Here is a 13,718-nt window from a genome sequence, read left to right on the forward strand (position 1 = left end):
TTTTGTTCTTTTTTACATCCCTTGCTTTGCGGGACAATGACCAAGTGAACTACTTTTCAATCCGTCAAATCGGATACTGCAGGTCGAGACCACCAGTTTCTCCAGACCCAAATCAGCTTTGTGAGACCTACAAGATATCTGGTATGTTGTAGCAAACCTAGCACTGGCTCCCAATTCCCTTGGATCCCTTCAACTATCACAATGATACTGCCCTTCGCCTCGTGTGGGAATTGATCAGCCCAAGACAGGCAATAATTAACTCCTGTTAGCGCAATAATGTCCCAGCAACGGGAAGCGTACTCTCCTCCCCATACACCTCCCTCCCAAACCGCGAGATACAATCCCTCCAAGCGTGCATACCCAGCTCGACCATCCATCCGTGATGCTTTCCCGGAAGCCATGGATAATCCCACGAGAACCAGTGAGTCGGGAGATGATCGAGACCCGCATGATCTGTCTCTATCCCCGCAACATGCTACACGGACGTCAATCGTCGACAACATGCTTCTTTCGCTTGATCAATTCGCCCCTAGTTCGTCTGTTCTAGACGACTACCGGCTTTTCAACTCCGCCTTTGAAACCGACCATCACAGTCATTACTCGCAAGAATCTGATTCGCACGGCCGGTACCGCGGACACACATTCTCCTCGTCAATGTCCTCAGAACCAGACTACGGATACGAAGATGGGAATGGTCGCTACGCAACAATCACGGCGACCAAGGGCCGGCGCAGCAACAGCAGTTCTAATCACCAGACGACACCGAGGCAGATGGGAAGCTCGCGCGGTGGTACCGGAACCATGCCACGAACAAACACTGCCCGAAAAGGCAGCAAAGGAAGCTCATCCTCCACCGCGGATTACTCATACACAATCCCCAGAGCACGAGCGGATCAAGGCTTGGGCCGACGCTCAGCCAGCTTCGACTGTGGACCAAAACGAGCGTTCGCACCTTATGCTGATTCCAGTGTCGACCAGGACTCGACACTGTACGACGATCACGATGCTGCACCCACCCCGAGTGTCCCGGCAGGACCGCGAAAAGTTCACGATTATAGTAGGACACCAACAATTGCTGCCGCGCGGACACCGGTAGCATCGCGACGGAACAGTATGAAATCTGCTCATGCCCCTCAGGTTCGAAAGGTTCGGCCTGAAAACATCGGCACGGGGACTCTTAGAGCTCGGGACAACGACTTCCAAAATATGGATGATACGGATCTTGACCCCCCTCCGGCCATCACGGCTTCGTTGGACCCTCCTGCTCCTAGCCCGACCATCTCCTATAACAAGCCGGCTTTTCCTCCCCCAGAACCAACGGCAACTACCACGATCTCGACCAACAACTCCACCACCGTCTCCACCAATCATCCTGCTCCAAGTACAAAAGAACGCCCAGGTTTCTTCCGACGTGTCTTCGGATCTAAGAATCCAGCCCCTGGACCGGCAGATGCAGCAAGTATAAACGCCAACGATCTGTCACACCTACAAGAAACCGAGAGCAGAGAAACGAATGGGACAACTGCCAGCCCAAAGGCAGGACCTCAGCAGGCAGCCAAGAGCTCTGCAGGTGTTTCTCCGTCCTCGATTCGCACAGGACCCCATCAGGTCGTGAACAAGAAATCTTCGTTCTTCCGTAGAAGGAAGAGATCAGTGCCTGATCACGCTCCTCCACCAATTGTAATTCCTCAACATCTTGCACCACAGACTATGGATACTATAGCGGCTCCGAGTCCTGTGAGCAGCCTGCGGCAGGTCATGAATCCTTACCTCGATGAGGAATTGGACCGGAAAGAAAATGCGGACTGGGAGGCCAAGATTCGACAACCGGCATTTTTGCAGGCGCAGAAGAAAAGAGAAAGTGTTTCAGCTCCTGGAGCTCCCAAAATGAAGACTTCTCTTCAGCCCTCTGCTGCCTCTCGTGCTCAGGACCTCTCGCCCCTTGCACAGAAGGATCGATCTCCGAATGGCGAAATCTCCACAGACTTTGCTTTGCAGGAGAAGTCTCAGAATGTTGCTGCCTCTGCTACTCTGTCCCCCGTTGTGGAGGATTTCTCGCGCAACATCAAATCACAGGTCGATGTTCCTCAAATCAATGTAGCCAGATTGGGGCTTCCATCTGAGGACAGAGTTTGCGAATCTCCTGTTGATTCTATATCGACAGCATCAAACTATCAGACCGCTGCGAACACCCCACTCATTGAGCAGGAAGAGTCTCAACCAGCTGATGACACCGAGGGTCAGACAGATGGACCTGGCGAAGCTATTGAAGATGGACCCACAGCTGCAGACCGAGAACAAGCTCAAAGGCTCTTTGACAGCCAGGATCAGGTGGTGGGTAACGAGCCTGCTGCCGCTTGGCTGGGTGACCCTGATCGGGCAATGGTTCGCGAAGCATATATGCGACTGTATAACTGGTCTAATCTCAACATTGTTGCCTCTCTTCGGGCTCTTTGTGATCGCTTGGTGCTCAAGGGAGAAACCCAACAAGTGGATCGAGTGCTGGATGCATTTTCGACCAGATGGTGTGATTGCAACCCGAGCCATGGCTTCAAAGCTACTGATGTTGTCCATACCATTTGCTATTCTATTCTTCTACTTAATACTGATCTGCACTTGGCTGACATCGATTCAAAGATGACCAAATCCCAATTCGTTCGAAATACCATGCCCACTATCCACCGAGTGGCAATGGATGCCGCACCGGAAGGATTTGAGACTTTGCGTCCAATCAACCGCTCCAAGACCCAACCCCATGAAGCGCACTCTGCCCCTACATCGGCACGCTCCGCAACTTTCCCCTCAGAGGTCGCCCACAGCTCGTTTGACAAAGATGGCGATGCCAATGTTGATGCTGGGCCTTTGGTTAACACGCCATTCACCGGAACAGTGAGAGCCTGGGAGCAACAGGTTGAAGCGGTACTCAAGGAATTCTACACATCCATCCAAAAGCAAAGACTGCCTCTGTTCGGTGCCCAACCAGAACGTGAAGTATCTCGCATGTCGTCCAACAACTTTTTGGGCCCCTCTAGCGGTACACTTCGCAGGAGTCCAAGCACAATTAGCAAGAGTGGTTCCGATATCTTCCCTCGCGGTCGTTCAGCCAATTCAAGCCATGGAGCTGCGCGATGGTCATCCAAACCCCGCTCCCGAGCTGGAAGGCTTTATCCTCCTTCGATGATGGGCTCCAGCCGTACCAGCCTAGACGACCAATCATCCGTCTGGAGTCCGACTGGGTCCAGTACATGGAGTAAATATTCCTTGGGCAAGTTCACTTCAGCGTCTGTGGACTCTTTTGGCTCGGACTTCCCTCGCGGCGAATACCAACAATCTATTGGTTTTGCCAATGCTCTGAGTCAGGCCATCATTCGGGAGGACTCTGCTCCCTCAGTATACAGCTATGAGGAGCCTGAGCGAACGACCCCGCTGCTTGAAGACGACACGTTGGCTCTAGCCGGAGCCCCGTGGGCCAAGGAGGGAAGCCTAAAGCACAAGCATCACCTAGATGCGGTGGACAAACGGGCGAAGGACCGAAACTGGAATGACTGTTTTGCGGTTATACAGCAAGGCTGGATGCGTCTTTTCTCGTTCAATAACTCTACTAAGTCGATGCGACAAAAGGCTAAACAGCCTGGAGGGGTTATAGTTGGTGGTGGCAACTGGACGGAAAATGCAGAAGAGCTTTGGAAGTTCATGCTGCGCCAAACCATCGCCAGTGCCTTACCATCGCCTGGATACTCCAAGTCTCGTCCTCATGTCTGGGCCCTGAGCTTGCCCACTGGGGCGGTTCATCTCTTCCAAGCTGGAACGCCTGAGATTGTCCGAGAATTCGTCTCCACAGCCAACTACTGGAGCGCGCGATTGTCCAAGCAACCACTGGTAGGAGGAATCAGCAACATCGAATATGGATGGAGTGACAGTGTCATTAACAGCGCGCTGATCGGCGGTGAAAGTCGATCCCCGCCGCCTTCGTCGGGCGCACGACCGAGTATTCAAAGCTCCATCAGAAGCTCCATGGATCATCAGGGTGTGCGACCCCGACTTCCCGCGGATCGGGTCAACATCAGTGACTGGAGCCCACCGCAGCAAAGCATGGTCGCCTCCAATCTGACCGAGGAGGAACAGTGGAAGGCCCTACAGGCCTACGTGCAGAACGTGGAAGCTGATCTCTCTCGCCACAATGAGCTGCGTTCCGCGATGAACCTTGCATTCTCTCCACGCCACCCCAACGCCGCTAAAGCCATGGCAAACTGGGAACGGAAATCTTCGTATCTGTTGCGTGAGATTGTTAAGTTCCGCACGTATATCGACTCCCTCCGCAACGCCATCGGCTCTAAAGAGAGAATTTTCGCTTCAACCAACCACTCCCAGGAGGGCGAAGAAGCAACCATGGAGCCTACGGAGGCTGCAGCATAATTGCACACTCTTCCTCTCCTCGACTTCGAACGCACCGGCTGTAAATACGCTTTTGGCTTGGGGAGACTCCGCGTCAAAAGTGACCTGATACTGACATCTTGGTCCTTATTTTTTAATTTTTTCATTGTGACTTTTGTTTGATACAAGCTTGTCTAGTATACCTCTTTCCTTTTAATGTTCTGTGATGGCGTGGATTACTGATTATTCCGTTTAATGCTTGGGACGGTGATGTGATGCTATGGATACCATGATTGTCGTTTTTTTAAACATATGAATATCATCGATTTGTATACATATTTCCTTGAATGTTGTTCCTTGAATGTTGTTCCTTGTGTACGTATAGGTTAGTCATATACGCGTAGCATTAATGTATTTGGTATGGATAGTGCGTGGAAATACCACTATGTGATTGTGCCTGGCCGTGTCCATACTGTTGTATCCAAGCATCACGCATCTATGCGAAATGCTCTCGCCAGATGACTTTCGAATATATTCGAATTGCAAGTTAGACCCTCATTTTCACTTCTCGACTTGAATATTACAATAGGTCCATCTCTCTCTCTCAATCTTCTCAACTTTTGATACATCAAAATACCACAATGATCGCTCATTCGCCGATCGAAGCGGGTAACGAGATGCAGGGAGTGGATACCCAAACACTGGGCGTCATCTCCCCCGTTACAACAGTGCGCACCCCCTCTGTGTCGGCATTCCAGACGCCAGATCAGACCTTGAATGATCTCAGTTCAGAATACTTTATGGCAGAGGACGCACCGGGGGGTCTCCCTCCCAACTCGGTTACACAGTCCCAATCCGAATACGCGCAAACAACTCCTTCGGAGCCGGATCATGAAGACCAAGACCATGAAGGCCATGAAGACCCTGAATTTACCATGACATCGACCCAACTAGATCTGGACGACCACAGCTTTATTCCTTCCTCGGTCGACCGCGACGAGAGCAGTCTATTCCATCCATCGAGCGAAAATGGCGACCACGAACGCGGTAATAATCAAACCCTAATCGAAGAGCACGAAATGCGTCGCAAACTGATGGACATCGAGTCGAGCTTTCTGCCGGAACCTTCAACAATTGACGTGGCTGCGACCGGTCCTGCTGCTGGCGCGGATGATACGTACCTAGTTGGGGTTCCAAAGAATGACGCCGCAGACATAACGCAGGACTCCTCACAGCTCTCATTCATAGAACCAGCTGAAACAAACCCGATGGAAGGCGAGGAACACAGCGAGGAGGAGCAGTCGAATACGAATTTGGACTCGGCACCTGGCCCTGCGGAACAACATGCGGATAATTCCTTGCTTGACTCCCTCTCCTCGTCACCTACGGCAGCTGCAGCGCTGCGCCGAAATCAATCCACATTGTCCGAGAATGCGCGAGAAACCAGCCAGATCTCCCAGGATGAGCGCCCCTTCAGATCTGAATTTTCCATGGCCGAGAACGAATCGCAACTCACTCCCTCGAAGCTTCGAAACACCTCCCGCAGCCTCTCGCCCGGTGCGTCGCACCTATTTAGTGACCAGAGTGGCAGTGCGACTGGTAGTCGTAGAGCTAGCCGACCCAAATACTTGACTAGCCGACAATCAGCTCATCGTCTCTCACACTCCTCGGTCGCAAGTAACAACACTGAAACAACCAACAGCGATGCCACACTGGGCGCGGACTATGCCCTTCAAACTGGAGGCGCAACTTCTGACAACTATGGAAGTTTGCACGCTGGAAGTCGTGCGCAGATTGCCAGGACAACCAGTCTCGGCAGCATGGCATCTGGAATATCCGGGTATAGCGAAGAAAATCCACTTGACAAAAGAAACACGCCTGGTCCAATGGACGGCGGCCTACATACGCTGGAGGAGGAAGTCTCACCACATTCTCGTGCCAGTCCTGTTGACCAGGAAGACACTTCAACACCGGTGACACCCAAGGCGAAGCCACAAGACGGCAATGTTCCTACTGATACAACAATTGCCGAGCGAGTTAAGGGCATTCAAATTCCTACTACCTTTGCACAACGGTTCCGGGAAGACTTCCAAGTGTCCCCGGAGAAGCGTTTGGGGGCCTCGACCCCTGCGTTTGCGAAAAGTGGCCGGAACTTGACCCTCAAGGAACAGAGCAGCACCATTGATCGCTTGGCGAAGGAGAACTTTGACCTGAAAATGCGAATCCACTTTCTTAATGAGGCGTTGAATAAGCGATCCGAGGAAGGCATCAAGGAGATGATCTCGGAGAATGTTGAGCTCAAATCAGATAAGGTCAAGCTCTCAAAGGACAATCAAAGCCTCAGACGCAAGATCCGGGACTTGGAAAAGCAAGTGAAAGACCATCAGTCCGACAAGGATTCTATGGTCAATCATGACCCCGAAGGATCAGAGGACGGTGATCGCGACTCGGCCCAAGACGAAGAGATCGTCTTCCTACGCGAACGGGTTGAAACCTATGAACTCGAGATTGAGCGCATGAGGTCGGAAACCATTGCACGGGAAAGTGAGAAGCGACGGTTGGCCGAGATGGTCAAGTCGCTCAGCGATAATCGTGCCGGAGAGTCCGACGCAGGTGCGAGAGAAGAGCGAGTAAGTCAGTCGAACACAATCAATTAGATCCAAGCTAATCAGCTATGCAGGAGATGTGGAAGGATATGCTTGACGCAGAGACCTCAGCGCGAGAGCAAGCCGAGGAAGAAAATCGAAGACTTCGGGATGAGTCCATTCGTTTGCGGAGTGAGATGTATTCTGCCACCAAGCCCGGCCAATACGACTCTCTTTCATACACGTCTGATAGAGATGGCAACCGAGCTCCTAGCGTTCCCAACAGCACGCTTGTTGTAGAGCTGGGGCTCCTTAAACAGGAGAACGCAGAACTAAGAAAAGAAGTTAGTGCCCAGACTTCAATGCTCACATCTCGCAACCGAGAAAAGGAACGTCTTTATCAAGAGATCGAAGAATTGAAGCTCGGCGAACGTCGTCATGTTGGCCGATCCATAGCTGGAGATAGTATCTTCGACCGTTCCGCCTCACGCACTCATGTCCGACCATCGTCTCAGGCTAGCGATGGCACGGGCATGTCACGCAGCGACATGGACCGCGATGAACTCGAAGCCCGGAATGGACAACTCCGGGACTTAGTGTCGACTCTCAAGCTTGAGAATCAAGCCATCCGAGCCGAACTTGAGGACTATATTGGGGAACTAGAGGCTCTTGACAAAGCATACCAGGCTGATGTTGACCAAGCCGAAGAAGAGATGCAAAACCTACAGCAAGAACGAGACCAGGCCGTGCATATGGCGAACGAACGAGATGCCGCTTTCCAGGACCTGCGGGCCGAGGCGCAGGAAGAGTTGGATACACTTGGGGACGAACTCGACCAGAAGATTGTTGAGTGCCAGCGCATGAACGAGGACCTGAGAAACCAGGATGAAAACCTCAGGGTTTTGCAGGCCGAAATGCGGTCTGCCAGCGAAGGCATCATTCGTCTCGAGGAAGATGCACAGAACAACCTGGCCGCATATAAGTCTGTGCAGCAAGAGCTTGAGGAGACCAATCGAGAGATGGAGTCTATGGAGAAGAGCCTATTTGAGGCTAACACCAAGGTGCAGCGGCTGACGGTGCAGATCGAGTCGAGCCAGAATGAGATTGCTTTCCTTCGCGAAGAGCAAGACGGCGATAAGATCCGCATCGGAGACCTCGAGTCGGATCTCAAGAACTACCACATGAGTTTGGTCAGTGAAAAAGAGAAGACTAGAGAACTCGAGCAGCGACTGGCAGATGAACGTCACCAGCGAGAAGTGGTGGGAAGCAAGGAGAAGCAAGATGTCCAGCGTATCATGAATGAACTGAACCGCGAAGCTTCAGCTTCCAAGGAGGAGGTCCGACGTCTGAAGAAGAGCCTTTCAGCCCAAGAGATTGAAACCTCCACCTGGCGAGAACGGTTGATGGACCTCGAAAACAATTTGAGAGAAACTCTGGGTGATCTTAGCGGCAGTCGGTCTAGCTTGATCACCAATATCATGAAGCTGCAAAAGGAACTCGAGTCGACCGCCCTTGACTTGGAGAGCATCCGCTCGCAGCTAGACGAGAAAGAATCTCTGCTTCGGAACCGTGACGCACTGCTCGAAAGTCATGGGCTTGAGTCACGCAAACTCTCGGAACTCTTGGATCGCGAACGACACGCGCGCCGAGCCGACAAGCAGTCGTTTGAGTCGTCGCTGAAATCTCATCAGCAGGCATCCCGGACCATTACGCAAAGCAATTCCCGTATCACAGATCTGGAAAAAGCGCGGACCGAGGACCGCAAACGATACGCATCGCTGGAACAGCAATTTAAGGACCAGCTTAGCGAGAGGAACATCATGTTCCTTAACATTTGGAAAAGAATATCTGGGCTTTGCGGGCCGGACTGGGCGCACTCCAACAGTCTTATTAACGGCAATCTTCCGAGCCAGGAGGTCATTGGTAATATTTTGTTCTGGCCGGGCTTCAGCCGCAACCTTCTGCTTGCAATGAAGACTGTCGAGGCCGTGATGGCGGGTTTCAAGACTCGCATCAAGAACATCGACCATGAGTTGACCAAGCGTTATCACACGCTTGAGCTATCATATAACGGACGGATCAAGAAGCTCGAGCGCCTCGAAGAGGCTCTGAAAAACATTCGATCCGGTCGTGGACAGTCGAGCTCCACGCCGGAGATATCTAAATTGCGTGGCGAGAACCGTCTGCTGAAGGCTGAACTCAACTTGCTTCAATCCAACTCGCGAGGACAGGGTCCTGCGTCTGCGGCTGCAGTCATGGCATCGGGACCCCGATCCCCTTCTTTGGCGTCGACAGCAGAGTCGGAACGATCCTTAGGGCGTTCAAGCTCTACGGCTGGCACTGAAAGACCTCGCCCCGAGAAAGGCATCGCTCGCAGCGTTACAGGGCTTCCGCAGCCCTCTCACTCCTCTTCTAACAGCCCATTGACCAACAACAATGCTGGAACGATGATAGCACGCACGCGCAGCTCGCACAGTGGCTGGGATGGTGGCGATGAGAAATGGATTCACAGGCTGCATGAGCTAGAGAGGCGACTCAAATCTGAACGTGAAGGTCGCCTCCTAGACCGCAGTGGCGCTCGCAAGCGACTTGAGGAGCGCGATGCTGAGAACCAGAAACTTCGAGATCAGCTCAGCCGGGAACGTACGCGGCGCGGACCCTCGGGGACCATTACAGATAACGGCAGTCGCAGTCGCCCTCCTGTCTCAGATGAGGCTCCCAGCTCCAGTGAAGGGGAGGGCATCACCGTCGACATCGAAGTTTGATTTTGTCGGTTTTCTCCTGTACTATATATACCCACCTTCTGTTTGTGTTTCGCTTCCCCATTACACTTATCGCATATGTTTGTAATGATCATTCACGAGGGTCATGAGAACGAGGAAAGGCGTTTTATTTTATCTTATTCGGGGTTACAACATCTTGTTGAGGGATTGTTGGGGTTTTTTTTGTGCATTTTATTTTTGTTTCGTTGTACTTTATACACGTCCATATGCTCTATCAAGACAAATCCAAACGTTGTATGATACATTCCAATCTACCGCAACGATACCTTAAGCGAGAAATCCACGATCCCCGTACCCTGGTGGATCGAGCTGGTAGACAAGATATCGATATCGGCACAGACATACGCCGGCGCGTTCTCTTCCGTCAATCCACCACTCACCTCAATCAAGAAAGTCTTCTTCGAAGCCCATTCGCGCTTCAGCTGCGCCGCAGCCTCCCGCACCCCCTCGGGCGTAAAATTATCCAACATAATGATATCGGCCCCAGCCCCAATCGCCGCATTAGCCTCCTCCACACTCCGACACTCCACCTCAACCTTAGTCGAGAACCCACCGGTAACCTTGGCCGCCTGCACAGCGCGCGGGATTGCGGCCGCAATAGACTCAATCGACGACGGGTCCGCAACACCGCCGTCCGCCGCAGCCCGGTTGTTAGCGCACGCCCACACGTGGTTATCCTTCAGCATAGTCATGGAGCTCAGATCATGGCGGTGCGGGTCGGCGCCACCAGCAAGCATCCCATATTTCTCAACAAGCCGGAACCCAGGCGTTGTCTTCCTTGTACCGGCCAGGATACCTTGCCATCCTTGCGCACGTAGTGCAGCGAGCATGGAGGCGCTCTTGGTGGCGATGCCTGAGCAACGGGCGAGAATGTTTAGGGCCACGCGCTCGCCGAGGAGAATCTTGCGGATGGGGCCGCGGACGGTTGCGCAGTGCTGGATTGGGGTGATTGCTTCGCCTTCTTTGATGTGCCATTCGATTCTGGATGGGTTAGAGAGGTTGGGGTGGGATTGTGGGTGGTGCGTGGATGGAGGAGCGCCCAGGTGAACGAGGAGACTTACGTGCACCCTAGTTGCGAGAAGACCTCGTCGAAGAATGGTACGCCTGCGACGATGCCCTGGGGGGGTGGATTAGTTAATATTTTTCTCATAGATAAGTAGGAATATCTGGTTATAGACTCTGTTGCTTTACCTTGCTCTTTCCTAGTAGTCGGGCCTCGCCCTCTGACTCGCCGACGACAAAGCCACCATAGTCCAGGCTAGGGCAGTCCTCTTCCAGCCAGGATGTTATGAAGCGCTTGTAGTTGCCGGGTAGTAGATGGCGCAGATCTCCGTGAGCTGAGGCCATTGTAAATAGAGTAGATTGGAGCAAATGAATTGGATCAAGGTATTGGAGAAGTTGTGTTGATCTGCGAGTTCGCACGAAGTTCCCCCGCGCGGGGTGAACTCGGGTTGGCCCGGTCTCCGATTGTGGCCAGAATCACGTGGGATACAATAATACCCCTGATAGTTATAGTTCCAAGGTTATATAACTATTATTATAATATTGAGTGCACCTGTATACACTTTCAAGTAGGCATTAACTAGGCTATTGTACAAAAAGACTAAGCCCAGGCTAACGGTTATAGTTATGGAGCCCCGTTATTGAGATGCACACTACATCTTAAGAAAAGCCTAAAAGGAATCATATATCCGTAACTCCAATAATTAAGATAAAATAGTAATAGTATCTTACCTAGGTACAGTGCCACATTCCGGGAATACGGCACACTAAAAGAATTAGATCGTCACGGGCTTGACATTCCCAGTGGAGAAAAGATTATTCTCGAAGGGAGCGGGTCCTGAAAGTTATGTATGAATTGGGAAACTGTTCTGGATTGGAGGTATACCTCTATATGTATACTATAATTTATACATATGTACACTACATATCTAATAAGAATGTAGTGAGATGATAGAGATATTCACATGTGAACGTATAGAAACATCAAAAAGAAATGCGAATCCCGAGGGAATTACGGGAAACACGGGCTGCCGAGGATCCGGGAAGACGATAACTTGATCGGCTTCGGCATTTTTATCTTTTTATTTTATTTTTCTTTTTGGATTACAATGTGTATACGGAGCACAATGCCGAGGTTCCTTGTATAATAATCAAAAATATACATGTCTAGGCTCGTTCAAGTCTCCACTTCTCTGACTTGAATGTGAAAATGTCTCTTGGTACACTTATGTACTGCTATACTGCTATACTGCGATACTGATTTACCTCTTTTGCTATACCCATTCAATCCTTCCACGCCTTGTAAATAGTCTTGCAGCCAAACAACTGACCCTTCTTCAGCAGAACCATGGACCGCCACTCAGGCTCGTTAATCGCATTCACGAACCGGCTAGGTTCCACACAGAATCCAGCCCCCTCATGGTGTGCTGGCGCACCATTGATCGACGGCACATCGACGTACTTGCCAGTGTAGAACTGGAATGCAGGCTCGGTGCTGTGCACCTCAAGATGCAGGCCCGTGCTTGCGTTGCTGAACTGTGCCAGGCGGCGCAGCGGCAAGCCACGAGTGTCCAAGGGAATCTTGCTGGGATCGGACTCCAGCACAAAGACGTCGTCGATGTGTGCGCCCGTTGCGGCGAGCGTGAACGGGGTTGTCACGTCACGCGGGAACTTGGCGATCTCACCCGAGGGGATGCCTGTGCTATCGAGGGGCAGATAGTCGCCTGTGGCGAGCTGGGCGGTGGTGCCCGAGATATCGGGGCCATCGCCGATGTTGAAGTAGCTGTGAGAGGGGGAGCTTGGTCAGCGGGGGGGGGATAGCTCAATTTTCGAGATTGATGATGACCATCAACTTCGAAGGGGGCAAGGGGGCTGGATCTTTACCTGTGGTTGGTGATATTGACTACAGTCTCCTCGCACTCGTTGCCAATGAATTCCACCTCGTACTCGGCCGTCAGCACGGTCTTGGCGTCACCCTCCTTGCTGGCGGTGTACCATACGCGCACCTCGACGGTACCGGGGTACCCCTCCTCACCATCTTTGCACAGGTACTTGAACAGCAAGGCGTCGTGGCCATTGCGCCGGACTGTGTGTGGACCGTCAAAGACGCGCTTACCCCAACCCTTCTCACCACCATGCAGGGAATTGGGGCCGTTATTCTGCGTCAATTGGATCTTCTGGCCATTCAGGTTCTGGATCAGACCATCCTTGATGCGGTTTGCAACGCGGCCGATGGTGGCACCATAGTGTGGGGAGTTGTGCTTGACATAGTCCTCTTGCGTGGGGAAACCCAGAACGATGTTATTGTCGCCGACTCGGAACTCTTGGATGATGGCGCCCAAAGGCAGGAAGGTGAATACAGCTTGTTCGGGAACGGACATGGTGAGGTTTCTTTTATTCTGGTTTTTTTTTTCCTTTAAGAGAGATGGTGGGGGAAGAAGAGTATGTACTTTCATTTTTAGGGTCGACATGACGTTGTAACCCCGCAACCTGCGGGATGAATCACCGACAACATGACACCTTTCAATTTTTTGTTTAGCATAAATGTTGATATTCCAGGCATTAAGAGGTGTTGATTCCTCTAACAGGGTCCTGATTTTAAGGTGATTAGGCTAAAAGAGAGCTTTTGAATTAGCCAGGACCCGGTGGGATTAGGGTAAAGCATAACTCGTGACTTCTTCCGTAACCCATATAAAACACCCCAAGCCACCTGCCCAGGTGGGCACCTAGTCCACCAAAACTATAACCTCAATTATCAAAGGCAAGAAGGTAATATTGTATCGAATCGGTATTCTCCAATCAGAGCTTTACACGGAACTACAATATATCACGCATAAAGCGGACATAGGAAGTCGGCGTTAGGGTAAGCCTGCATCCGGTCGGAGGGAACGGGGTCCGGTGTCCGAAGGGATCTATACCCCGGACTCGTGTCGGCCCACTGAAAAAAAAAAAAAGGAGACATGCCAAGGTTCCA

At 51.7% G+C, this 13,718-nt stretch overlaps 4 protein-coding genes across 4 annotated transcripts; 2 read left to right on the plus strand and 2 right to left on the minus strand.

Annotated features, from left to right (window-relative positions):
* Positions 1–276: 276 nt before the first annotated feature.
* N7471_007996 (Sec7 domain protein) lies at positions 277–4,416 on the plus strand (the record flags this gene model as incomplete). Its single annotated transcript, XM_057280715.1, has 1 exon — positions 277–4,416. The coding sequence occupies one exon, from the start codon at positions 277–279 to the stop codon at positions 4,414–4,416; it is 4,140 nt and encodes a 1,379-aa protein (XP_057134975.1).
* Positions 4,417–5,015: 599 nt separating this feature from the next.
* On the plus strand, positions 5,016–9,724 carry N7471_007997 (putative anucleate primary sterigmata (ApsB); the record flags this gene model as incomplete). Its single annotated transcript, XM_057280716.1, has 2 exons — positions 5,016–7,004; positions 7,055–9,724. The coding sequence occupies 2 exons, from the start codon at positions 5,016–5,018 to the stop codon at positions 9,722–9,724; spliced, it is 4,659 nt and encodes a 1,552-aa protein (XP_057134976.1).
* A 269-nt stretch (positions 9,725–9,993) lies between these two features.
* Positions 9,994–11,089, minus strand: N7471_007998 (nicotinate-nucleotide diphosphorylase (carboxylating); the record flags this gene model as incomplete). The annotated part of the gene is made up of 3 exons (XM_057280717.1): positions 9,994–10,723; positions 10,804–10,859; positions 10,934–11,089. 3 exons carry the CDS (start codon positions 11,087–11,089, stop codon positions 9,994–9,996), a joined length of 942 nt encoding a protein of 313 aa, XP_057134977.1.
* Positions 11,090–11,859: 770 nt separating this feature from the next.
* On the minus strand, positions 11,860–13,248 carry N7471_007999 (aldose epimerase family protein). Its single transcript, XM_057280718.1, has 2 exons — positions 12,629–13,248; positions 11,860–12,527 (listed from the first exon to the last, which is right to left on the minus strand). The coding sequence occupies exons 1-2, from the start codon at positions 13,213–13,215 to the stop codon at positions 12,029–12,031; spliced, it is 1,086 nt and encodes a 361-aa protein (XP_057134978.1). The 5' UTR covers positions 13,216–13,248; the 3' UTR covers positions 11,860–12,028.
* Between the last annotated feature and the right edge of the window lie 470 nt (positions 13,249–13,718).

Source organism: Penicillium samsonianum, assembly GCF_028829775.1.
Source record: "Penicillium samsonianum strain IBT 33392 chromosome Unknown utg000004l_segment0_segment0, whole genome shotgun sequence".
Taxonomy (NCBI): domain Eukaryota; kingdom Fungi; phylum Ascomycota; class Eurotiomycetes; order Eurotiales; family Aspergillaceae; genus Penicillium; species Penicillium samsonianum.